The sequence below is a fragment of the Agelaius phoeniceus genome, chromosome 5, assembly GCF_051311805.1.
Source record: "Agelaius phoeniceus isolate bAgePho1 chromosome 5, bAgePho1.hap1, whole genome shotgun sequence".
NCBI classification, from domain to species: Eukaryota; Metazoa; Chordata; class Aves; order Passeriformes; family Icteridae; genus Agelaius; species Agelaius phoeniceus.
This window is the reverse complement of record NC_135269.1, coordinates 39,589,508-39,617,251: the sequence shown is the minus strand read 5'-3', so window position 1 is coordinate 39,617,251 and position 27,744 is coordinate 39,589,508. Positions and strand designations below refer to the sequence as shown.

Here is a 27,744-nt window from a genome sequence, read left to right as displayed (position 1 = left end):
TCAGCAAACCACAACCAATGGAAGCACGCCATTATCTACCTAGAAAATTGTTTTTCACAGCACATTATTTTTTCACAGTATTTTTAGCTCTCGTCTGACTTTTCTCTGAGCGTAGTCAGCTACGACGAGAACCACTGTGCAGCCCTGAGGGGGTCTGGAACAGGAGCTGCGGCCCCTGTAACATGACGGTATGTCGCGGGCTAGTAATGGCCACGCAGAGCACAGGACAGCAGCCCCAGCGCTGCCAAGCGCTCTGGACGCGGACAGCACCGAAGCTGCCGGGGCTCGCCCCAGCGCTGCCGAGAGCTCTGGATGAGGTCAGCACCGAGGCCGCCAAGGCTCGCCTCCAGCCGCGCTCACAGCCCCGCCCGCTCTCCTTCAGCAGCGCCCGCGCCGCCGCCGCCACCTCCGCGCCACAACGAGGCCCTGCATCCCAGCAGCCACCGCGGCGCGAGGGACCCGCCACGCTCCAAACTACACGTCCCGGCGTGCACCGCCAACGGCCCCGGCTGGGCGCGAGCGCGATGCACGCCGGGACACGCAGTCCTGGCTGGCCTCAGCGACGCCCCCTCCCCCCTTCCCGCCACTCTCCCGGGGCGCCTGAACTTCCCGCGCACGCTCTGCGCCACGTACGCTCTGACGTCACGCGGTGTCGCAGGGCTGCACGCGCCTCCCGCCCGCCCGCGGACCCAATCAACAGCGCCGGCCTTCGACCCGGCGCCGAGCGCGAGCGGCCGCGCGCGCCTCCCCGCCCCTCCCGCCGCGTCCGCTGCAGCTGCCGCCCCCGCCCCGCCGCCCCCGGCCCGGCCCGGCCCGGCCCGGCCCCTGCAGCCGCGGGCGAAGTGGAGCCGGCGAGGCCGGGAAGACGCCGCCGCCGCCTTCTGCTCTCCTCCTCTCCCTTCCCCCCGCGCCCCGGCCGGGTCCGTCAACATGGCGAGCGCCTCGTACCACATCTCCAACCTGCTGGAGAAAATGACATCCAGCGACAAGGACTTCAGGTGAGATCAGCCGCCGCCGTCCCTCCGCGCCCTCCGCCGGCCCCGCTCCCGCGCTGCCCCTGCGGCCGCCTGCGCGCCGGCCCCGGGCCTGGTGCCGCGGCGGCCCGGGCGGGGGCAGGTGCCCGGCGGCGGGGCCGGTGCCGCGGGCCCGGGCTGTCCGCGCCGCGGCTGCGGGGCTGGGCGCGAATCTGATGGTGCTAGCCCGGGAAGAAAGTTCCCGTGAGGGGATCCCCCCTTCTCGCTGCCCGTGAAGGACGGGGCGCGGCTGTGCGGGCACCGCCGCGGCCTCCACGCATCGTGGGCAGAGATCTCCAGCAGCCGGGAGAAGCCGAGCGGCCGCCAGGTTTGCTGACTCGCGTGGGGACAGGCGAGGGTGGAGGTCTGAATTCCTGAGCTCGCAGATGCTCAGAAGCCGAAGAGAAGAAGCCCTGAGCAAACAGCTGTCGCTGACCCTGCCTTGAGCAGCAGAGGTCGGATGAGGTGACCTCTCTCATCTCTTCCCAACTTCAAAAAATATGGATCCTGCGATTCTACAAATAGAAGAAGGAAGGGGTAACCATTAGGGCAGATTCAAGACGGTGCAGTGGAGGGCCTTATGGTAAAGGGACTGGAGCATCCCCCTTTTGAGGAGAGACTGAGGGAGCTGGGTGAGTTTAGTCTAGAGAAGAGAGGGGACCTTATATAGTTCTTTCAATATAGACCTGCATATAGTTCTTTCAAAGGGAGGTGCCAGGATGGTGCCAGACGCTTTTCAGCAGTGCCCAGTGACAGGACTCAGAGGAATGGACATAAACTAAACTACAATAAGTTCCATCTCAACATGAGGAACAGCTTTGTTACACTGAGGGTGGCAGAGCACTGGAACAGGCTGCCCAGGGAGGTCATGGGGTCTCCCTCTCTGGAGACTTTCAAACCCTACCTGGACATGTTCCTGTGTCACCTGCTCTAGATGACCCTGTCTTTGCACAGGGGTTGGACTGGATGATCTGCAGAGCTCCTTTCCAACCCAGACGATTCTGTGGTCCTCAGCTCACATCCTTCTGGATGCTGTGTCTTTTAGACACTGGGGTTTTGTGCTCCTCATGTAGTTTGCTACCACCCCTGTGCATCCATAGAGAAATCCAGTTAAGTCTTACGGGGACTGGATTTAGTTTTGAGTTCAGGATCTGTCACAGGAGCACTACTTTTCATTGGAACATTCGCTTGCTTTGTAATAAATTATTAGCAGATGAAATGTAAAATTTCAGAAAATAAAATAATACAATTAAAAAGCAGCAGAGATAATACATTTACACAGTACCTCTGGCAAAGCATTAGGTTAAAAATAATTACATTGTTTTGATATTGAGTGCAACCAGAAATTCAAGTTTGAAGGTTTTACTTGTCTATGAGAGTATATCAATACAGACAGAGAAAAAGACATAAAATACACTTGTTTTTTGTTGCTTTGCTGCAGCATCACAGTTCTTAGTTTATTATTAAAGTCATCCAAACAAGTCTCAATGTATTAAAATCTAAAGGAAAACAGAGGTCATGATATATAGATCTTTTGAATAATCTCATTAGGTTTTGAGAGTGTTTTAGCACTGAACACAAATTTGATATGGGATTTTTGTGTCAATTTCTTTCAAATTTTAATAGCTTTATATTACCTGGAGAGTTCAGACTAGAAATTTTGTAAATAAAATAGTGATTAGTCTAAAAAGAGGCAAACTAAAATTGCCTGATTTCTTTAAATTGTTCTGAAACTAGACTGAAACATTTTTTCCTCTAAATGTTACAAGATTTTTTTTACTGTTTTCATACTAATTTGTTTCTGTGATTAAGTGAAATTTCCATTTTGTACTTATGGGGAGGAGGATTTACAGTAAGTTCCAGTGGATTTGTGATACTGATTTTTATGAGTTAAAAACTTTCTGTATAGAAGGGCTAGGTTATACCTGTCCAGTGCAATTGTAGCAAACACTTTTTTTCCTCCCAGCTGTGTGTAATTAAAACTTCTTGTGTAGTTCCTTTAGTAGAGCACACTTCAGAAATTCTGTTCTAGTAGCTTTGAACAATTTTGAAATTCTCAAATGTTAAACAAAAAATGTCTTAACATAGATTAAAATCTAACGTTACAAACCATAAAAAAAAGAGTGATGATAGACCTTTACCAACTGGCTGTTATGGAGTAACATTTTATGAAACTTTGTGTATTGTGTATTTGCATAATGCATAAAATAGTATTTAGTTTCAGTAATTGTAAGTGCATTTGTTCTTTGATCATGTCTGTTTGAATAGGGACAGTGTAGTTATCCTGTTGATACCAGGGAGCAGAGTGTAAAACAACCATTCAAGTAAGCAGTCTACTGTAAAAAGTACTCCTCGATTTTCTTGATAAACTGACCTGTCCCATGCAGAGCTGGAATATGTACTTCTTGGAAGATGTACATACTTGTGATTGTGTTGTCCGCACAGAAGCTTGGGCTTAAGTTCTAAAATGGGCAGTCAGGTAAGGTGGCAGTTTCCAGTCTGGCCATGGGAGAAGGAATGTCCTCCCTGCAGCAGGAGAATGAGTGCTCTGAGTACAGGCTGTGAGGAGCTGCTGACATGCTGCCTGCTTTGCACCAGGTGAAGTTTGATGTGCAGGCAGGGCAAATTGTGACTAAAAGTCACATTGAAATTACTTAAAACTACGTTTCTAAATACCAGCAGCTTTACACTAAAGCTGCCTGGTCTCTCTGCCCCATTGTGGCGTTTGGGTTGGTTTGCATGTTTCAGTGGAGAAGTCTACCAAGAGAACCCTGTTGTGGTTGCATGCAGAGGCTGCTGGTGTACCTCAGCAGGATGTGCATGCTGTGCTTACTTCAGGAACTGACAAGAAGGTGATGAGTGGACATGACCTTCTAAGGCTAGGAAATAGGAGCTATTGGACAAAGTTTTTAAGAAAAGGAGGTAAATGCAGCAGTAACTTGGAGACAGTTTTTGAGTGTTCTAGTACTGTGTGACTTTATGTATATGCTTAAATTAGGTCCTACCTGTTATCTTTACTTACCAAGTAGCCTTTTTCATTACTGTGCTTAAAAGCTCACGCTTTGCCTCCCCAGCCTGTTTTTGTGCACATCTGGTTCCTGTCAGACTGCAGGCTTGCTTTAGTGGGACTGTTGGAGTGAGTGAAAAAGGGGTGAGGTCTTACCTTAGAAACACCTTGAGACCATTAGACTGGAGTTATTAAAAGACAGGACAAGTTGAGGTCCTTTATGTGAGGTTAGGCATCTGGCATTGGTGATGCATATTAAGATTATACAGAGTCTTGGCTTTTGTTTTCAGTAAAAAGTAGTATCTGGCATGTCAAGCTGCAGAGATAACCTTCCAAGCTTGACCTGAGCTGAAGTGATGTCTACTTGAGGCTGATGTGCCTGGAGTCCAAATGTCACCCTTAGCTGTTTAACTACAAACCCTTGTTTGGAGTTTTGAGTGGGGGTTGGTGTCAGTACCGAGGCCCGTGGGATTTGTAATTGAGTAATACATCTGTACTGCTGCTTCTCAGAAGAGAGGGCACTTACAAAAGAAAAATGGATTGTGAAACAGACTTCAGATTGAAAAGAAACAGAAGGCATAAAGGCAATATTTTTGCAAAGTAATTTTTCAGTATGTTCTTCTATTGGTAGATATTGACTGTTATTAAATAGTAAATTAATTCATATGAAGATGATTTTATTTGCTTGATCTCTCAAGAATTAATTTTGTTCTTCACTGTGGCACCCTGTATTGAGGGCTGGATAAATGTGATCAGCTCTGTTTTCTGGCTGTAAACAAGCTAGTCTGTACAAGGCAAGAAAATGAAAACCACATGGAACATAAGCTTAACTTTTATTTCTCCCTTCATTAATTAAAGTTTGGCTTTTGTGAATTTTATGGGAGAATGTTTGAGAAACTATATTTTTCTTCTTGGTTAAAACTTGTTTTAAAATAAACTCAGAGCAGAGATCAGTTTTTTTTAAACAGAGTTATAAAAAAGCTTGTTTTTTACAACATCAGCATAGCTTATGAAAGGACTACTTAAAATCAGTGAAAGTGTCAGTTTTTCTTTGTGAAGATCATGTCCAATATAATGTAAATGCTGGAAGTAAAATATGTAGCTGTTCTCGTAAGAGAAAGGTGATGACCTAGCTCAGTTATCATTTTCAAATACAGTTTTTCTTCCTTTCTGTTTTATACATGCTACTTGCATCACAAAACAGACAACGATAACTCAATGTTAAATGTCATTTGTTTGGTAACAAATTATGGAAACTGAGAATTTTGAATCCTAAGCACTGTGAATAACCCATATCCCTTTAGCAATAATTATCTCACATCTTTTGTCAGGTTTATGGCTACTAATGACTTGATGACAGAGCTTCAGAAAGATTCTATCAAGCTGGATGATGACAGTGAAAGGAAGGTGGTGAAGATGATTTTGAAATTATTGGAAGATAAAAATGGTGAGGTACAAAACTTAGCTGTCAAATGGTAGGTATTCTTTTTTTATGATGTAAAGAATTGTATAATGACTGAACAATATAAAGCACTTTTGAAAACTCAAAGGACCACTGCTTCACAAAATAATTTTGAAATTTATGTCCCCAAAGGAACCTTTAATCTTGTAGACTGCCTGTCTTAATGGTTGTAACGTGAAAAACTATGTATTGTTGACGTTGGGGATTAATATTTGGGGTTTCAGGCACCAAATAGCACATGCAGTCCTTGCTGGAAGTGTTTGAGTGATGCACTTGCTCTTTGGTGCCAATTCTTGATTGCTAAATAGATAGAAAAAGCTTATAATTCAGTGGTAGTTGCCACATTGATACTTGATGCTGAGACCTTAGATGATGTGCAGGGGAAGAATTGTAGTATTAGAGTTGTTTTCAAGCAGACATGAAAACATGAAATGGTAAAGATGTGGCCTCAGTTATCAAAGTGGAACTTACCTCTTCATTAACATTCAGAATACTGTGCTGATAGTTTTACAAGCTTTACAGGAACTGTAAGTGTTTTATGGGATCAGGGTGCATTTACTTGCCTTTCAGAGACTTCTGTTGCTTCCCTGCCCTCTCTTCCTCACTTTATTGAGCTTTACAGATGGTGTGACTTTTCCAGAGCACCCTTTGAAGAGGTGCTACATTTCTTACGACTTTTTGTTCTTGGCCACTCTGATTTTTGTGTGCTTTAAAGCGGACCTCTCTTAGGAGGCATATAGTGTTCCTGAGAACGTTTCTTGTTTTTAAACTTAGGGGTTTTTTTTAATACTCCATATACACTACTTAGATTCCATGAGGTATGGATTGGATTGAACTTGGAACTTGAGAAGTTTCACATTGTGACTAGCCAAGTTTGTTTTAGCTCATTATTCTTTGTAGTTTAGCCCTATCAGACTAGCAAAGCAGAAAAGCCTGCGTGTACCTCTGCTTATGTACTTAGAAGCAGTGTTTGCTTCAGCTTCTGAAGTGTTGTAAGTGATGGTAACCAAAACCTTGCACAGACAAATGGGTGTTGGAATGTCAAGTTTCAAGCCAGATATTAGTGATGTTAGGTATATTAGCACTATAACTGTCACTACTTTTTCCTTACTGTCACCAGGGATGCAGTGTTTTTAAAATGTCTTACCCCTATCCTTTTCATAACAACAAAAAATACCCGGTTTCTTTTTAATTGAAACTTCTGGAATATCTGTTCCTTATGTTTTCATGATTTTGAAACTGATTGCTGGTACTCAATCAGAAGAGCATATTGTTGTGAAACTTGGCTCAGGCTTAGAATTGTCCTTGTGTGCAATAGCATTTTATGGAAAAGTTACATTTTAGCATACATTTCTAATGTACATCCTAAAGTTGTCCTGAAGTTTAGATTAATGCACATAGAGACATACATCACCATCTTTAATGGCAGTGTTAGAATGTAGGGTCTAAAGTACAAGTAGTGCTTACTAAAATGTTAAAGAAAGATTGCAAAGGGAAGAGAATGAAAAAATAGATGACTTCCCGTGTGTGTGCACATCCTGTTCTTATTATCAGTTCTTCAATTTTTAAATTTACTTTGATATATTGGTAAAACTCTTGGATTTAACTAATGTGACTGAATCTCTTCAATTTTGGAGTGTTTTTGAGAATTCCAGATAATGTTAAGGAACAGTGTTACATTTACTTTAATGGGACAAGAAACATAATAGAAAAGTTTTCAGGTGAATTATGACCATCGGTGTAGAAGGTGGACATGTGTACCTTCTGGATCATATCAAGTTGTGGTTTTTTGGTTTTTATTTGTGTCCCAATCACTTGCAGCTATGCTTTGAATTAAAAAAAAAAAACAACAAAAAACACCACTCTTTTTTAGAGTATTCTCTTCTTAAAGCAGCTTGTACTCAAAATACAGTTCATGATAGTTTTAAGCCTAATACTACTGCTGCTTCCTGTTTGCTGTTCTTGTACTCCTTGTTCTTATTCTCAGACTGCTCCTTACCTGGTTTTGTGACAGAATGGTTTAGGGACTTAGTTTTCTTCTGGCTTATTGCTTTCCTCCTGCAGTTTACCTATTGGTAGAAAAATTGGCAGGGGTGAAGATGGGAGAGGCTGAACACTACCAAGCAGTAGGTTTTTTAGGACAGTTCAAGCTGATCTGAAATCTTCCATCTGCCACAACACTCCATGTAAGACTGATTCATTGGGAAGTTAATTTCAGCCAGCATATTTTTCTTGGCTTTTTAAATTTTAAATATTTTGTGCTCTTGTGTATTTCTGTTAAGGATTTCTTGGCACTTCCAGCTGAGGAAAGCATAAACTGTCTTCAGATCTCTCTTAATTTAAATGCTGTGATGAACTTTAAGGACTGTTAGCAGTAACTTTTATCAGACCCTTTATGACCCATTAAAGTATCAATTCCCTCTCATAGAAAGAGGATTTAAGACAGCCCAATATTCTTTTCAATCTGCACTTGAGATAGATTTTTCCTTGAGGAAGGGAGAAAGGTGTTGGAGCTTGTTAGGGGAACTTTCTTTACAGGTAGATCAATTGAAATGCTCTGAATAAAACTCTTGTATAAGAGTCACTCCTTGAAGATTTGATTCTCGAGGTCACTGAACACGGCAGATTTGAAACAACTCAGAGCAACCATAAAGCAGTATTTATTTTTAGGTGAGCGTAGCAACAAGTGAGCAGTGTTCCTGGTTTTGCCTTATCCACTGCTCGCTTTCACCCTTGAGTAAGAGAGGAGCTCCATTGGTTAAAATGCCAATGAACTTTTTTCTTATTATCTCTACAAAGCACACTGATGATTTTGTTCTTGCTCCTTTCAATTACATTATGCTTGTTTGGGGCAGGATAAACCATGTAAAAGCAAAGGAGAAGTCAGTTTTTGGGTTCATTGGTATTTGAGTAGCTACTTTGCAAAACAGTTGTCCAGTTAATTTCTGAATAAAAATGAAAATTAATGAGCTGCATTAGTAGTCTTGAAGTAAAAGTTGGCCTGCTGTAGTCTTTGACCCTACAGAAGGGAACCGAGTTTTATTTGTTAAGCTTCTTACTGCAGGCAGTAAATGAAGCCTATGTCAGTAACAACAGGTTGTTTACCTTGTTTTTCTTAACTGCATGTAAAATATTAAATGTATTTTTGTTGTCTCCAATTTTTGAAGGAATGATTTATGATTTACCTGATAGCCATAGGCTGTTTTACCATCAGCCAATGTGGAAAAGGCTATTCTTACAGCACATCCTTAGTTTATAGCTGTTAGTATAGTCCAGCATGGTATCCTGTGCACCTTATGGCAGCAGTAGTTACACTGCCTGTGGCTTGATTAAGATTATGTCCCTGAGGTGTAGTCAAGCAGTGTGGTTTGTCTAAGCGTAGGTATTGTGTTGGTATCGCTTGTTCCTCATTGCTGATAATCTGATAATTTGTAATGCTCTGTTGGCCCAAATTGCACATTAATTGTTTCATGTGTTCAGTGTTGCAGCTTAAGGATGAGCTGTTTCTCATCTTGAACACTTTGATATTCTGCCATTTAAACCTACAAATAGAAATTTTTATTGATTCACACTGTGAAATCTTTCCTGAAACCAGTAAGAAGCCAAACATACCCAAATCTATCTAGAGTGAGAAAAGAAGGTGGAATTAAAGTAAGCATTTCAGCGATTCCTCCCTGTGGTACTGCAGTTTCTCTGCATTTATCAGAGTGACTTCTCTGGGCAGTAGTTCAATGTAGGGAGCTCTCCCTGACGCTGTGAGTCTGAGTCATTAGTGTGAACAGGATGATGCATGTATTGGCTGCTGTGTGGCTGATCCAGTTCAGCAGCTTTAAAGCACTTTCTATGCACATCATGCTATACTAGTGATTTGAATAATGTGGGTTTTTTTAAATTTGTGAATTTTAATTTCTTCCTTGTAAATAAATGTGCTTATTCCATAGCTGTTAAAATATGCCAGTTGGAGATTATAATTGATGATGTGTTGGTGTTCAGCTTCCTAATAAGGAGCTATGCTATGAACACCTTTATTTCCAAATGTGTGTAACTTAAAGGAGACAGTGTGTTGCTGATTATTTCCATAGGCAGCTGAATGAGCTTTTTACTTTGAGAGAACCTAGACACAAAATATTGGCTAGTGAAAGGGAAAAGATCAAAGAGCACTTAAAACTATCCAAAATGACCTTCAGGTGTGTAAAATACATGCTTAAGTGCAAAAGCTTTGGAGTCAGAACTGATTTGATACAAGAAGGTTATAGTTTATTTTCAATTTCTGATAAGATTGATTTGTAATCTGGAACTAATAATAAGGTCTATAAGTGATATTTACTGCTTTTGAAGGCCAGAAAAGCTTGAGATAATATTTTGTAAAATTTACTTCACAATTGTTATGTCTGATTTGCTGAACTAATAGGTTGAATAAATAAGACTGAAGGTGCTGATTCAGGTAATATATGGCTTAATACTTCCCAGAAGCTGTAATTTATAGTGTGTGTTAATATCATTCCAGTGGTTTGGTCATCTTTAAAACATTAGCAAAAAAGTGTTTCCGATTCTTAGCTGAGATGAATCTTATTGACTGGCCTTTACTGTGATTATTTTAATTACTCATAGGCTGCATTTTGAAAAATAAGCATATTTAATCAAAAGAATTCAGTAGTCGTTCAACAGTTCAGGTTTAAAACAAGAGGTTTTTAACCTTGTGTACTGTAGTCTGTTGACTGAAACGCACAGGGAGTTTAATTTCTCTGGACTACTATGGAGTCATTGTACCTTAGAATTCTACAGGTTTCTGTTCAAGTTGATTTATACTTGTGTTGCTTGCAAAACAATTTACTATGCACCAAGAGTAGATGCATGCAACAGTGCTGTGAGTAGCCACTGACTGACAGTGGTGTGTATGAAGAGAAACTATATATAGATGTGTCAGTGAATCACGGTGAAGGAAAAGCTTGACTGAAGAGTCAAATCAAGTTGTGAAGAAAGCTGTGAGCTTTTTCAGCAACTGGAGAAAATGTTTCAACTGCAGACGTGTATTTGTGTCTCAGATAATTATTGATAATAATTTGTGTTAGCAGATGTTTGTGTACAGATTTAGCAGGAGTTTTTAAGTTAGAGGCAAGAAGTCTTTACCTGTATTAGTGTTCAGAAATTATTTTAATCATTAATAATTTAACATAATTGAAGCAGTAAAATGAGCAGATTAGATTGTGGATATGGTCCTCTAAAGCCCTTGTTACTCTCAGGGCTGTAGAGATAGTTTAATCGAATCTAAAGAATCCAGTGCAGTGCCCCTTCCCTAAATTAAAGGGTAGTGCCAGCTTAGGGCATGAGGAAGGGGTCTCTGTCAGAACTGTTAATTTCTGCAGGAGCTGCTATAGCAAGTGAGAAACCATCCATTACATCTTCATTTCTGTGCACTTAAAGGGCTTCTCTTTATGCCTTTGATCAGATACCAGTCAGTATCTCAACTAAGAGTTCTCTTGAGATTATCTGTATGCTGTACTTTCTAAAAATGTAACCCCAAAGTTGTTCTTGTGTATTTATTTTAAGGTTATATGTAAATCTTCATTAAATACTCTGCAAATTGAATAAATTGCAATCTTTCTGAATTTGTGGCATTGGTTTGATCATAAAGCATCAGTTGCAGATGTCTGTGCACTAGTTTGACTAATCTCAAATTAGTTCCAAGTTCTGTGCATTAACAAAATGGAGTAAGTTGCAAGTGATACTTCATTGTCTGGTTTTGGCAAGTGCGTCTTGCCTTTGCTGCCTCTCTGCCCACCCTTCCCCTGCCCCCGCCCCCCACATGTATTTTCAGCAGGTTTTACCACATGAGTACCCACATGATTGGGTAAGGAGAGAAAGAAACCAAGCAGGTTATGGTTTGCGAAGGAAAGCATGGGAAGTGCTGGGTGTGATTGCCTTGGGAGTTGTGTATTGCTGGGTGTTAATCCAAGTGTTGTGCCTCGAGTGCAAGCACTGTTCTGAGTTCATGGGAAGTAGGGCCTTGTGAGCATGGCCATTGAAAGAGGAGCTCCAGGTTTGCCTAACATGGTGACAAACCCCTGATGGCAAAACTCTGAACCTTACTCTGGTTACTATCGTGCGGTAGTGCTTGAGTGCAAGGGCTTGCTTGTCCATGTCCTGTTTGCTCTTGCTTTCTGCCTTTTGCTTCTGATGGGCATTTTCTTATAATAATTAGGTCTTGCCCCTGTGAATTCTTGGACATGGAAAAAAGAGTAACAGCAATGGGGTACATACAACAGGTTTGGGGATGGAAGATGTGTTTGGGTTTGTTTTACTGCATAGAGCCGTGACTGAATCCAAATGTTGTATAGAATAAAGATGCAGTAATTAAGAATATTGTTTACTTGTTTGTGAATTATGCAGACACTGATGGTCAAGCATGTAAACTGATGGCTCTGGCTAGGTTAATTTTTGTTGTAAATCTTGTTGTGAACTGAGAAATAAGAGGGACTGTGGTTTTGAGACTGAAGCAGAACAGCCGTACAAAATGAATTTCCAGCTCCAAATAAGAAACATGAACTAAACAAGTGTTTTGTTACTAGATTTATGGAGGCAAGTTATCAGTCCAACCAGATGAGGGTTTTCAGTTTTTAAAATTCTGCTTTGTGTGGCTACCGAAACCAAGCTGAAGTTTATGACTTGAATGCAAAATACTGAAATAATATTGTTGCCAAGTTAATACTCTTCTCTTGTTTATACAGCCTGGGACCTCTGGTGAGTAAAGTGAAGGAGTATCAAGTGGAGACCATTGTAGATACCCTGTGTACAAACATGCTTTCAGATAAAGAACAGTTACGTGACATTTCAAGCATTGGTCTTAAAACTGTGATTGGAGAACTTCCCCCTGCTTCCAGTGGTAAGGCATTTTGTACTCAAGACTTTATGTAGTTGTATCATTTACTAATTCAAAAAAATTTAAAAAGCTGGAGGTTTTAGGGAAGAGGTTTCAGCATTGGAAATAATTTCAGTTAGGGTAAAAACATGGCACAAATACCCTTTCAGTTTCTCCTTCTGACTATATTGCCAAATTTTAATAGTTTAAGAACATATTTTTTACTGAAGGATTACATTACTGTGGCAAACAAGTTCAGAGAATATGAACTTCAGTATAACAAGTTGTAAAAGCTTCTATTTTAATAATTGCCTGTTGGAGCACATCTAGGCTGTAGTAATAGCTAAATCTCATCTTGGTCTTTGGTCGATAATATGCTTTAAATTTGATTACAACTCCTGTATTTTTCCTTAACCATCTGATGTCTTGTCTCACTTTTTAGGAATTGTTTTGGGAAGTACCTTGTGCTTCTGACAGTTGCCTGTTCAATTAGTGAAAGTCTTACCTGCAGGTTTAAATGAAGGCAGTCTTTCCTCTGGAAGAGACACTAATGTTGATCAGCTCATCAGTTAATAGCATTACTTTTTTACTCAAGTGCTTTTCAGATATCATAGTGTAGGATATGAATGAGACTACAGAGTGATTAAAAAGGCTTTGGAAACTACATTTTTAGAGACTGAGGTCTCGTGAATTAAAAAAAAAGCTCTGATTTTAATATCCTTTTTGAAAATTGACATGTAAATCTTGCTTCTATCAAGCAGCAGTGAGATGCATAAGCTTTACATAAATAACTAATTTTAAGTCAGTTGTTTTAAGCTTTTACTCTTGTGTTTGCCTACACAAAAGAAGATTTTTGGGTGGAGGTAAAGCTCAAACAAAAATGTAGGCAAGTCTTTCAATATAATTAACATTCCTAATATAAAAATAAACAACATGCCATTTCTTGCTCTCAACTGAAACACATTGTTCTCTTTTTCTTAGCCTCCATGGTAACACATTAGACTGTCCACTTGTTATATTTTAATTTTAGTTGTAGTTAAGAATGAGCTATAATATATATAAACTAGATTTACCATAGGTTGGAATGGTATTAATTTCACATTAAAATTTGCAAAATGTGACTTGAAGAATTTCATGCAGGTGAAGAAGAGTACTAACCACTGGGCAGTCGTTACCATGATAGGAGTTCCTTCTCATAATTACTTGAAACAATGTTAGACAATTAGAGGAAGGGAGAACTATGAAGTTGTTATAAAGACATTTTTACTTATATTTTAGAATACCTTGTATATAAATTTTCCTGCCTTTCTCAAATGTTTCAGTAGTATTTCAGTCAGGTACTTAATTTTTAAGTAGCTTCTTGTGCAAAATAATTTTATTTTGCTACTTTTGTGCTTTTCCTTACCATATAGTATATACCTTCATTTTTACTTATACTCCTTTCATTTATTGCTCTAGACTTATTGTGGCTTTCACTTTCCATCGCTTGCCCTTCCAAAAGCAATGCTCTGTTTGTTGTGTGTACCTTCTGGGGCAGGAACCCCTCCTGCTTAGTATGTTTGTACATAGATAGTTCTTCAGCTCTAATGCAGAGCATACATGACATTAGCAGAGTGGCTGTTTAAGCTTGTTTTGTTGGTTGGAAAAAGCTTCTTTATGTAGATTGGGTTGCTTTCCATAGTCACAAACATCATCTCTAGTGTTAAAAGGGGTATTTTTAAAATATTATGGAAATGCTGAGGTTTTGTTGTACTTTCAGGTTCTGCATTAGCAGCTAATGTTTGCAAAAAGATCACAGGGCGTCTCACTAGTGCTATAGCCAAGCAGGAAGATGTGTCTGTTCAACTGGAGGCACTGGATATCATGGCTGATATGCTGAGCAGGTAAACATCTCTCTTTTAATATGCTGGTGAATGCTTATAAATACTGCTTAAAGCTTGAGCTTCAGTTTTCCAAATGTTAAAATTAAATTATTCAAAGTCATATGAAATAATATGGTAGTGTTACGTGTAGATGAAACTTAATTTAGGAAAAATAAGGGAATGTATTGAAGATAATTGGTTGATCAATTACTATTTAACTTTCTGAGAACTGTGGTTTTAAGCTTATTTTAATGTTTGTTGTTTTGAAGTTATGTTTTAAACTATTTCTTCTTTTAACAAGTTCTAAAACGTGAAATTTTAAACATTTGATTGGAATCTTTGTGATGTTTGGGGAATTTTTGAAGGATTGTTTTACAGTATATGAACAAAGTTATCTAGATTCAATTGGTTTTGAGTTTGTGTTTTGTCTGTTTTAAGGCAAGGAGGACTGCTTGTTAACTTCCATCCTTCAATTCTGACCTGTCTGCTCCCCCAGCTGACCAGCCCAAGACTTGCTGTGAGGAAAAGAACCATCATTGCTCTTGGTCACCTGGTTATGAGTTGTGGCAATATGGTTTTTGTTGACCTCATTGAACATCTGTTGACAGAACTGTCTAAAAATGATTCCATGTCAACAACTAGGACCTATATACAGTGTATTGCTGCTATCAGTAGGCAAGCAGGTCATAGAATAGGTAAGAAAAATATATAAATTATCTTTTACTTTGAAGTTTTTCCATGAGAATAATTACTTAGCTAATTTTTTTTTTATCTTACCAGGTGAATATCTTGAGAAAATAATTCCTTTGGTTGTAAAGTTTTGTAATGTAGATGATGATGAACTACGAGAGTACTGCATTCAAGCCTTTGAATCTTTTGTTAGGAGGTAAGTCATTCATGGGTACCTATTTCAGGCTTTCTTCAGATCTAGTAGTGTGTCATTTGGTTGTAAGCTGTCAAGAGACAGCCTCCTTCATACAAATTACTCTTGCAAGCTTTGAGCTGGAACAGTTCCTTTAGCTATATTGTAACTTAGCTCTTAAGCAGTGTGTTTTGTCTGTACTCTAGAAGCTTTCTACTGTGCCATTGCTACTTGTGCAAACAAGAGGTGGGAAGTATTCTGATAATATTTGTGTCCAGTAGTGGGGATAAAAAATGGGTATCCAAAGGCATATCTGCGTCCTTTGCAACCTTCCTGTCTAGCAGATCCTGTTACAAAGTGGCATTGCCCTTTCTGACCTTCCCTTTGAATTTCTGTAGTTCGGAAGGATGCCTTGATGGTGGCTTGGCTACTCTCTCCAAAGTACAGCATGCAACAGGAAATCTTTTAAGAATATTTTAGCACGTCAAAGTAATTTGACAGTGATTGTATTTTTATATTACACAGGTGTCCTAAAGAAGTTTATCCTCATGTATCTACTATTATAAACATTTGTCTTAAGTATCTTACTTATGATCCTAATTACAATTATGATGATGAAGATGAAGATGAAAATGCTATGGATGCTGATGGTGGTGATGATGATGATCAAGGTATGTTCTCTTTTTGGTTTGGGGGAGTGGATGAGCTTTTGATCCTGCACCCATCTGGGAGAATTGGTATAGATAGTAGTACTCCTGAGTACCAGCATTTTAATTCAAATTTTGTACCTCTTTTTAACATGGCTAATGAACTCACTTCCTGGAATAAAAGTATAGGATGTTGATGCTGGGGATCAGTAATTCTGAGAAGGAACATAAAATACAAGACAAATATTTTAAGATACCTGAAAGGTGGAAAAAGCCAGAAGGATGTGGCATGATATAAATAAAGTGAAAACATCAGTTAATGAATTGAAAATACATATACAGCATGGGAAAGGCTTCTCACTACTTTCCACTATAATGTATTGGTACCTAATGCATAAAATCAGAATTGATTGAAAATGACTCAGTATTTTTCAGTAGGTTAGAAGTGTTTCAGACTGAAAGGCATAAGGTATTGTTAATATGGTGGCAAGCATTTGCCAGATACAAGCTTTGTGAAAACTTGGAAACACAAGTAATCTGAACTGAGGGCATAAAATTCTCATTACTTAAGGAAGGAGTGAGCTGCATAGCTGTGGCTTTAAGACCTGAAAAATCTATATTGCTTATTTTATGCTTTTTGGTATTTTTGGGGACACTGTATAGTTTGATTTGCCTCTAGAAAGAAGCAGACAGAATAATTTGTTGAATCTTCATCAGCTAGTATTCACTGTTGCTTTGTTGTCATGAATAAGGAATATGCTTTAAATCAGTACTCTGGCTTATTTATGATGGGGAAATATGATGGGGACCTTCTTTTCCTATTTGCAGTTTAAATTAATAGGTGTGGAAGGGTAATGTGAAAAAATTGGGCTGAGAATTACAAGTTAGGCTGTTTAGAAGGCTTTTTGTATGTATAGTTTTTAATGTACTTCTGAAACTATTTCTTTGTGTGTCTTATGCAAAGAACCCAACTTTTTAATTGTTTAAAAAGTGTGTTATTTTTAATTGTTTAAAATAAAACTTGATGCTTTGCTTGTCTAGACTTGAACATATGCATAATTTATTTTTTCAAGGGAGTGATGATGAATATAGTGATGATGATGACATGAGCTGGAAAGTGAGACGTGCAGCTGCTAAATGTTTGGATGCTGTGGTTAGCACACGACACGAAATGCTTCCAGAATTCTACAAAACTGTATCTCCTGCTTTAATAGCCAGATTCAAAGAACGTGAAGAGAATGTTAAAGCAGATGTTTTTCATGCATATCTTTCTCTTTTAAAACAAACTCGACCTGTGCAAAGTTGGCTTTGTGATCCTGATGCAATGGAACAAGGAGAGACACCTTTGACAATGCTTCAGAGTCAGGTTATTTGTAAAGATTTTTGTTATCTTTTAGAAGACATGGTAAAATTGCACCCTGTTCATAAGGATAGTTCGTTCAGTGTGCTTTGTCCTGCAGTAGTAACATAGAGAGCAAGCTGGGTAAAGTGGCCCCAAAAAATGCAGCAGTCTTAGAAACTGAAATTGACTTGTGCTTATTTAATTTAATTTGTTTACTCACCTGTAAAAGTTGCATGTCCTATGTCATTTAGCACATTGCCAAAGCAAAAGTTACTTCCTGTGTTCTGTATCCAGACATAAGATCAAGATAAAACTTAATCTGCTGCAACATATTTTATTTGCAGAATAGAAACATGATGCTGGAAAACTTCATCTAAGTGAATTATTTAGGTGACTTTTCAATTGTTGCTCTCTACAGTTTTATTAATGCAGATCACCTTTCAAAGCTAAATCACGTTTTTTTTAAAAAGCAATTATTTTGAATCTTCATTTCCCAGTGTTTCTACAACTGCACTAGTTCTGTAGAGAAATCAGGGGGTTAGGATGGACATATTTCTTTATATGCCCCCAGTGATCAATAATGAAAGAAATGCCAGCTATTGTATCAGTTAACAGATGTGTGATGATTTCAGGTTCCCAACATAGTTAAAGCCTTGCACAAACAGATGAAGGAGAAAAGCGTTAAGACTCGTCAGTGCTGCTTTAACATGCTGACTGAGCTAGTAAATGTGTTACCTGGAGCCCTAACACAGCATGTTCCTGTACTTGTACCAGGTATGAGAAACACAGCATTAACTTAAATACTTAGTAATAAATGGTATGGGAAGTTTTGAAACATCAAAATATTGAAGTCCCGACTGTGCTTTTTGCAAAAGCTTTGAAGTGTGGTTTCTGTTGAAAGAAAATGGCAAAATAATCAGCTATTATGTGTATCCATATAAATATTTTAGTCATATATTTCCATTAATCTTGAAGAGAAGATTAAAGGTTTTTTCTTATTTATAAAAAAAAGAAGTTAATTTGATTCTTAATTACAAAATCAAACTGCCTTCTTTTCCATCCGAACAGAGAAAAATATTTTCCATAGTTTAGCTTTTAAAACTTGAAATGTTGAACTTTGAAGTAATGGTGAAAAGTAAGGTTGGAAATGTTAAAGGTTCAGAGTTCCTTTATAATTAAGAAAATATGTCATAAACCATTGAATGACCCATGTCATTTGAGGGAGGTAGCTTAAAAGCTAATTGGTTGAATAAAGTGATTAAAGGGGGTTGGAAGCATTCAGAAAGATGGGGAGCCTGAAGGTGTAAATTCAGTATAGCTGCCTTCCTTTGGAAATTTTAAAGTGTTCTGGCAGACACTATAAATACCTGCCCTAAAAATACATTTTTTGGTTTCTTCCAGGAATAATCTTTTCACTGAATGACAAATCAAGTTCTTCTAATCTGAAGATAGATGCTTTGTCCTGTTTGTATGTGATCCTCTGCAATCATTCTCCCCAAGTCTTTCATCCTCATGTTCAAGCATTGGTACCTCCAGTTGTAGCTTGTGTTGGTGACCCATTTTACAAGATAACATCAGAGGCACTTCTGGTTACCCAACAACTTGTAAAGGTTATTCGTCCTTTAGACCAGCCTACTTCCTTTGATGCTACTCCTTACATCAAAGATTTGTTTACTTGTACAATCAAAAGATTAAAGGCTGCTGACATTGATCAGGAAGTGAAAGAAAGGGCAATATCTTGCATGGGTCAAATAATTTGTAGCCTTGGTGACAGTCTAGGTACAGACCTGCCTAGTACACTTCAGATCTTTCTAGAGAGACTGAAGAATGAGATCACTCGATTAACTACGGTGAAGGCAATGACATTGATTGCTGGTTCTCCTTTGAAGATAGATTTGAGACCAATCCTTGGAGAAGGAGTTCCTATTCTTGCTTCTTTTCTGAGAAAGAACCAGCGAGCTTTGAAGCTGGGCACTCTTTCTGCGCTAGATATTTTAATTAAGAATTACAGTGACAGCTTGACAGCTGCCATGATTGATGCAGTCCTGGATGAGCTTCCACCTCTGATTAGTGAAAGTGACATGCACGTATCACAGATGGCCATCAGTTTTCTGACAACGCTGGCTAAAGTATATCCTTCCTCCCTGTCAAAGATTAGTGGCTCCATTCTCAATGAACTTATTGGGCTGGTAAGATCACCCCTACTTCAGGGTGGAGCACTTAGTGCCATGCTAGAATTTTTCCAGGCTTTGGTTGTGACTGGTACAAACAATTTAGGCTATATGGATTTACTGCGCATGTTAACGGGTCCAGTGTACTCCCAGAGCACAGCACTTACTCACAAGCAGTCTTACTATTCCATTGCCAAATGTGTCGCTGCCCTCACTCGAGCCTGCCCTAAGGAAGGACCGGCTGTCGTAGGTCAGTTCATTCAAGACGTTAAGAACTCGAGGTCCACAGATTCCATTCGTCTTTTGGCTTTGCTTTCTCTTGGGGAAGTTGGGCATCACATTGACTTAAGTGGACAAATCGAGCTGAAGTCTGTAATACTGGAAGCGTTCTCTTCTCCTAGTGAAGAAGTGAAGTCAGCGGCATCATACGCCTTAGGCAGTATTAGTGTTGGCAATCTTCCTGAGTATCTGCCATTTGTCCTACAAGAAATAACCAGTCAGCCTAAGAGGCAGTACCTTCTTCTGCATTCCTTGAAAGAAATAATTAGCTCTGCGTCAGTGATTGGTCTCAAACCATATGTTGAGAACATCTGGGCCTTACTCCTGAAACACTGTGAATGTGCAGAAGAGGGTACGAGGAATGTTGTTGCCGAATGCTTGGGCAAGCTTACGTTGATAGACCCAGAGACTTTGCTTCCACGACTCAAGGGATACTTGGCATCAGGTGAGGAGTAGTAATGCATGTATGTGTTGGAGCAGATGGCTTTATGATTCCTGTTAAAAATGGGTCTAGTTTTTCAAATTACTTGCTTAAATGTTGTGTCTTGAAGTTTTGCTCCCTTCCCCCAACAATGGAAGGTTAAGGTTTTTTGCGTTTACTAGAAGTTGTTAGTCATACACAACAAGAATTACTTGTGTTCTGCTTTCAGACATTATATATCTGTTAACAATGTTATGTTTTATGTTTAAGACAGTGCTATAAACTTGAAGGAAAAGGAGCATGGGTGACTAAGGGACAAATTAACAAACAGTTGCAACATTTTGACCTTTTGGGGTCAGTTATTATATTCCTAATTTTTAGATAAGGATTCTGAAGTTTTTAAGAATTAGGAAAGATTTTTGTGCATAATTAATGAATCAGTCTCATATCAAGAACAGTATTCACGTGTTTTCTTCATGTGCCTCTGCTGTAAGGGGGAGAATTTTTTTGTAGGCCGATGTGTGATCATAAATAATCTGTTTTAATAGGCTTATTGCTCACATTTTCTATAGGAGATAACATTACATGCTTCTTACAATGTTATGGTATTTTTCCCCTGTTTAAAATATTCTCTCTGTAGGTTTATTTGAATTACATGTTGCATTGCTAGCAATAAATAGCATTTTTTGTTTGCTGTTCTTAAGAGTATTAGAAGTCTAAGAGGAATGAGTGGCATTGAGCATGATTTAGATTCTGTTGTTCTGTTTTAATCTTGCATGTTCACACTTTTGTTTCATATTAGGGTCCTCATATGCTCGAAGTTCAGTGGTTACTGCTGTTAAGTTCACTATTTCTGATCATCCTCAACCCATAGACCCACTCTTGAAGAACTGCATAGGTAAGTACTCCACTTACACTGACAGCTTCTATGTTTTCAGGCAAGAGAATTACATTTAAATTTTTTTCTGTGTTACCAGAAGTAAGTATTTTGAAGATACTAGAATTAGCTGCTAATGATAACTGTTGGAAGAGTTACAAGATATTTCCATAGTAGCCAATTATTTCTATTAACACTAATTTATTTGAATTCTGAGCAGTAAAAATTATGTCATTAAAAATTCTTATGTTTTCAGGCAAGAGAATTACATTTAAATTTTTTTTTGTGTTACCAGAAGTAAGTATTTTGAAGATACTAGAATTAGCTGCTAATGATAACTGTTGGAAGAGTTACAAGATACTTCCATAGTAGCCAATTATTTCTATTAACACTAATTTATTTGAATTCTGAGCGGTAAAAAATTATGTCGTTAAAAATTCTGTGTATTGACTTTGTGATGGGCGATACAAGAAGCTAATGCTTCTAGTAGGATGAGATCCAAAAAGCTTTCCGTGTTTTTGCCGAATTATATCAGTTTGATTTAATAAGATGTACTATATTTACCAAGAAGTGTGGTCTTGAAAATATTTGACATTCAGTCACTTAAGACATGTATGCTTGTGTGAATTATTCTGAGTATTACCAGGTTTTGAATTGTAAATATAGGTTGTTTATGATTCTGTAGTGCTTGTAGTCAAAAGCATTTGGAATTGTGTGTATTTTTATACAGGAGTAAGGTAATCAGAGCATTCAGTGTAACATCAGTATGACAAAGACTTTTGCAATGCTATGGCTTTTTTTATTTTTGCATTTGTATAACAAAGTATTGCAGATTTTTTTAAGATGTTATGAATGTTCTATGCTTGTTTAATTACAGGTCTAAAGATCTGTAAAAAAATGATCTATGCTTCTTAACCTAATAGGAGGGGAAAGATTTATAGCATAAAGTTTTGTAAAGAGCAAGTTTTTTTATTTATAGGGAAATGAAGTCAGTTTACTGTGTGTTATTTTCATCACTAAGCTTTTTTGTTTTTTAAGTAATATATTCAAGAATTATGTTTGTAGGTTTTTCCCTTTGCCTTGCCCCTTTGGTTTCTGGAAATATTTATTGATTATTCAATCAAAAAGCTATCAGAATCTAGTACTTTAAAAATCTCAGTCATTTTGAGTTTTGTTACCCAGCTTTTTGGTGGGTGTAAGAGTCACTTTGTTTGAGGATATCTTCTTGGAGCCATTTATTTTTAATACTGCTGTGATAGAGAAGTATAGAAGAAACTAATTTAAAAATGCCCAAAGGTAGAGGGGGTGTGGGAGAGGTGGTGCTACATTAATATATACTGAGTATGCCAATTTTATAGTAATTTAGGCATTCTCAGTATATGCCAATTTGAGGGTTAAAAAATCAGTTATATCAGTAGTTTCCTTGAGAGGTGTTCTGGAACTCCTGAACTGCAGAAATTGAAGTTGGTTTCTAGTGCATATTTTGAGAGAATTTTGATAAATTGGGAAAATGAAAGGTTAAATGTAATTTTCATTAATTTGCATGAAAAGATAGTTTATATGCCATTGTGATGGCAGTTTATTTTGATAGTGTTTCTTCTACTACTGCTTCATTATATTAAGTACTATATAACAAGTATATGAATAGCTTTCGTATGATGATAATTAATCCTTTATTTGTGTCATCATGCTGAAATAGCAGGTGTCTGTCACATTAAAATAACTCCTGCACTAAGTATGTCTTTTTCTAAGTTTAAAACGAAGCAAAAATATTTCAAAAGTTGCAAATGTAAAAGATCCTCATAGGTTGCTTTCTTTCTGTATGTGATTGCAGGTGATTTTCTGAAAACTCTGGAGGACCCAGATCTCAATGTCAGGAGAGTAGCCCTAGTGACTTTTAATTCAGCTGCCCACAATAAACCATCTTTGATAAGGGACCTCTTAGATACTGTACTTCCTCATCTTTACAATGAAACAAAAGTCAGAAAGGAATTAATCAGAGAGGTAAGTTAACTGAGAAAAACAATGCTAAATATGTAAATAGGTGATTTTTTTTAAAGAAAATAATTTTTTACTTAACTTTTTTTTATTCACTGACAGGTGGAAATGGGACCATTTAAGCACACAGTTGATGATGGGTTGGACATAAGGAAAGCAGCTTTTGAGTGCATGTATACTCTATTGGATAGCTGTTTGGATAGACTAGATATATTTGAATTCTTAAACCATGTTGAAGACGGCCTGAAGGATCACTATGATATTAAGGTTAGCTGTCATTTTTCTCTGTGAAAGCAGTGACTTTGTCAAATATTTCAAATAGTGGATAGACGGAAATGGTAAAAATATTACTTCATATGTTTAAGTGCTTCACTACATTTGCCATTTTAATTAAAGTGTGACTGTTCAAAAGGTTACACAGCATGGTGGGAGATACATCTCCATATATGTGCCAGGCATAACTCTTGTTGAATTGGGTTTTTCCTCACCCCAGATGCTGACCTTTTTAATGCTGGTGAGACTGTCTACCCTTTGTCCGAGCGCAGTGCTGCAGAGGTTGGACAGGCTCGTTGAACCTTTGCGTGCTACGTGTACAACTAAGGTATTTCAACTCTTTTAAATTCATTGGTTTGTGTTTTCTTATAGAAATATAAATGAACTCACGTTTAAAGAATACCTTTGTACTGCTGCAGCGTTTCCTGAGTTACAGTTGATAAGCTGCAGTAGAGAGGATAATTAGATTAGAAATGAATGGATCTTTTTTACAAGTGTTAAATGTATTTAAATTACAGATGGAGAGAGATTTGTAAGCTTCTTTTTAAAAATCCTCTTGTTTCTTTGATGCATTTTATTTTGTTCCGTAAAAAATCAGCTAAGACTTGGGCAGCTTGTAAATCTGAAACCGGAATAGTGAGTTTATCTCACTTCTGATGATGATGACGTTTCAGACAAGCATTTGGCCGATGAAGGCAGTGTAAAGTAGTGTTTGTTTTGTTAGACTTTTTGTTTAGACTTTTGTTAGAGGTTTTTGTCAGTTACCCCACCTCTTCTTCATTTATATTACAGGATTATTGGATCTTTGTAGTTAGTCTCCTTCCATTCCTGCTTGGTCTTGATTCACCTGCGTGCTCTGACAGTCATTTATTGCCTGATTTACCTTGCTTTTCCATTACTCTAGTCTGCTATATTTCACATCATGAAAATTGACTGCCTTTAATTCTAATTTATGTTTGTAGCACTGAAATATCTTAGAGAATAACAACAGAAGGTTAAGCAGTTATTCTAACGAAAGTCAACTTCTTTAAAAAGTTCTGTCCCCTGGAAGCTGGGAGTACTGTGATAATAGCAGTTTAAAGTCATTTACTGACCTTAACTGGCTTAAGGGCTGGCTGCTATAGTTGCTTTGATTTGGTGGTTGACTTGGCAACTTACAACTTTTTTCCTGCTTACCTTGCTGTGTTCTGTTTCTATTTGTAGGTTTAGCTTCAGTCTATTTGTAAACTGCTGGTAAAAATTCTGCTAAAAAGATTTTTGGGGGTATTTTTTTGTTTGGTTGTTTTTTTAAGAGCATAGATCATTTTGAGAGGAAATATGTTTTTTTTAAGGTACATTTTTAAAGATTGTATAGAGGGAGGGTTGAGTAAAGTTTCAAACATATTTTCATTTTTTCCATAGGTAAAGGCAAACTCAGTGAAACAGGAGTTTGAAAAGCAAGATGAACTAAAACGATCTGCTATGAGAGCTGTAGCAGCACTTCTAACCATTCCAGAAGCAGAGAAGAGTCCATTAATGAGTGAATTTCAGTCACAGATAAGCTCTAACCCTGAGCTGGCAGCCATCTTTGAAAGTATCCAAAAAGATTCATCATCCACTAACTTGGAATCAATGGACACTAGTTAGATGTTTGTCTAATGGGGACCATTATGTTGAACCATATGATGCACTGAATTGACAGGTTATGAGTAAGAAACAGAAAAAGTATCTAATCTACACATTGTTCCACTTTATTTACCTTTATGGAGACAGTTGGCTTTTCCCATAATTGCTTTTCTAGCATTTATTCCAGAAATGTATTTCCATAGTCCAGAGTTTAACCACTCTTGTTTTAGTGGATTTGGCCACATTTGGGAATTAAAAAGTTGACTCATGGTGTATGGAAATAAATTCCAACATCCATTTGCCCTGTAATGTTTAGGATTAAAATGTCGAAATTTTGTGACCATGATTTTTTTTTCTTTTAGTCATTCTTTCTACTTGTAAACAAAATGGGGGAGGTGGGAATCAAGTGTCCAGGTGCACCATGTTTTTTGTATAACTTTTTATTCTTTTTTGTTTTAGCTTCATAAATTGGTTTGGCTGGCAGATGAATTATGTGTAAGATTTATTATATTAAAAAGAGAGTTTGGGCACAGTTCAAAAAGAGCAGACATAAATGTCATTTTTACAGGTGTGGGGATTAGAAAACCAATATCCCTGTTGTGCACACTAATTTTGCATGAGCAAGTTTACAAATATATATTGTCTGTAAAACAGCATGTGCAGTTTATTCGTAATGCAAGTTAAAATAAGTTCTACTGTATCAGTGCAGTTTTCAGGTATTTTGACATACAGGCCATTCAGACAGGAAGGGATGAATGAAGGTTTGTTGTCTTAACCTGGCTTTTTAAAATGCCAGTAATATGACCCTGCAGATATCTTTACAGTAAACATGAGAGTTTCTGCAGTTTTCATGGGTTTTCATTCCCAAAGACTGAATCCACTGGAATTAAGGTGGACAAACCGTAAGATTGGAAGGAAACATGATAGAGGTAAAATGAGCAGAGAAAACAAGAGCTGCTCAGTGAACTTGGCATTCAACTTTGCTTTTGTTATAAAAGTATGAAGGAAGTTTCTTCAGTGGATTCTATCTCCTATTCTTCATCTGACAGCTTTTGTTAAGGCACTAATATATGGTGTTACCTAGACAAGTGTTGCCAGACCATCATTTTGTTCTGGCACGTGGCACCACCAGTAGGCTGCAGTGCTGCAAGTGCCATACAGTATTCTGGTGAGACAGGAAACAGTGAATGGCCAAAGGGCTGGAGAGAGATAGAGAGCAACAGAAGAAAACATTCCTCTGTGGATACAATGGGGTAATTTAGAAATGGACCATAACTGGAGAGCTGGCAGTCCCACAATGAACTGGATTTGGAAATTTAATAACAAAATGATCAGGGACCACTGCCTCATTACTTGTTTAATGCAACTGCTTAGTTGTCTTTTTTTCCCGAAGTCAGATATGAATTTGAATTTTTTTAGTTAACTGGTCTTTTTTAGCTAGTTTGATATTTTGGAAACCTGTTATGTGGGTACGTGGCATAAGCTGCTACGGGACTGAAATAGCATTCATTTTTATGACCTCAGAGACAGTTTCCTGTGAGCATTGGGGCTTGGGGGCAGAATCTTCACCTTACATGCTTGCAGCTTGGGAAAAGCAAAGGAGATACTGGTACATTTTACTTTGATAGAAGGACCTGAACAAAGAAGTCTATGAACTCATTCAATAGTAACAATTCTAATGCTGTAGAAATTTTTGAAAATGTAGCTTTCTCTGTCTCCAAAGTCTTCATACTAATGTAACAATTGTCTTCTAGAAGTAGAAATAAATGAGATTAAACATACCAACATATCTAAATGTCATGAAAAGGAGTGGGATGACTAGAGAGAAACCATACAGTAGAAAAATCACTGTGAATTAGGTATATGTTATCTTACTGTATAAATCATCTACTTCAATTGCAGCAGTATACAGGCCTCCTAATTAAGAATCTGTTGTACTAATTAGTTGTCAGACTAATCTTTGAACTTTTTGTGTTAAGCTTTCAAAGTATATTAAAATGTTTTATAGATCTAAAGTTAGATGTGAGAATGGTATGATAAACATGAACCATGAGGCTAAAACAGGAAAAGGGAGTAGGTGACAATGGTAAGTGAACAAAATATTTGTAGTTGAGAGATCTGTGTGTGCTTCTGCACTACCATAACAAACAGCTGATGTGGTGGAGGCAGATCATCTTCACTTTGTTTTACAGTACTTTACAGAGGAGCAAGCTTTAGGACAGAAGGGAATGTTGAGCTCTATTACCTTGTGAATGCTTTCTTTCAGAAGAGTAATCTTCACTTTGACCACTGACAAAGCAGGTGGGAACAGAAGAACTAAGTCTTCCCTGTAAATTGCAGAAATTCTGAGTGTGGTTGTCTCCACATAGCAGTTATTTATTTTGGTGATGTGGGAAGACTATCTCATAAAGATTGTAACTGCACCATAATTGCTGAGATAATTTATCCATGTTACAAAATCTTACTACGTTAGGTGTTGAAATTCCACTCAATTTCACTGGATCACTAGATTGAAAGTTTTCTTTGGTTTTACCGCTGTATATCCAAGTACTTGTATAAATCTGGTGTGTTTATGCTTTTAGATCAATTACGTTCATGTAATTCTCTTAAAGAAGATGTCAGGAATACCTGCAGCTGTTTTTCAAATGCTAAGTATTTGAAACTGAAATAGGAAATTTCTCTCACTAAAACAAAACCAGCATTCTCAAAGGCTGCTCTTAGGATGTTTGGTAAAAGCAGAACTTTCTCTAGTATTTTTCATCACTTTGCACGCAGACAATTGAGACCAATTAACAAGCTTGTGCATAATATAAAAATGGTTGGCCAGTCCTCGCATTGTAGATTCTTGGGTTAAAATATTTTTGTATCTCAAAAATACTTCATTCTCTGTTTTTCAGTGAAAACTCGCCATCCTTACAAGAGTTTTTTTCTAAAATTAGAAATTGAAACCTACGAATACTTCAAGAACGCTGCACTTCAATCATGTAAATTTATTTTTTATATAATTTTCCTTCCAAGTATGGCATCTAATACAGCAGTTGACAAAATAAAGAGAGCTGTACTACT

General features: G+C 38.1%; 1 protein-coding gene across 1 annotated transcript; it reads left to right on the top strand.

The window, feature by feature from the left end:
* The first annotated feature begins 659 nt into the window (after positions 1–659).
* Positions 660–27,744, top strand: CAND1 (cullin associated and neddylation dissociated 1). Its single transcript, XM_054631598.2, has 15 exons — positions 660–998; positions 5,352–5,495; positions 12,211–12,365; positions 14,101–14,224; positions 14,642–14,898; positions 14,984–15,089; positions 15,591–15,736; positions 16,786–17,078; positions 17,687–17,828; positions 18,456–19,949; positions 20,728–20,823; positions 22,637–22,806; positions 22,903–23,067; positions 23,294–23,401; positions 24,475–27,744. The coding sequence occupies exons 1-15, from the start codon at positions 931–933 to the stop codon at positions 24,697–24,699; spliced, it is 3,693 nt and encodes a 1,230-aa protein (XP_054487573.1). The 5' UTR covers positions 660–930; the 3' UTR covers positions 24,700–27,744.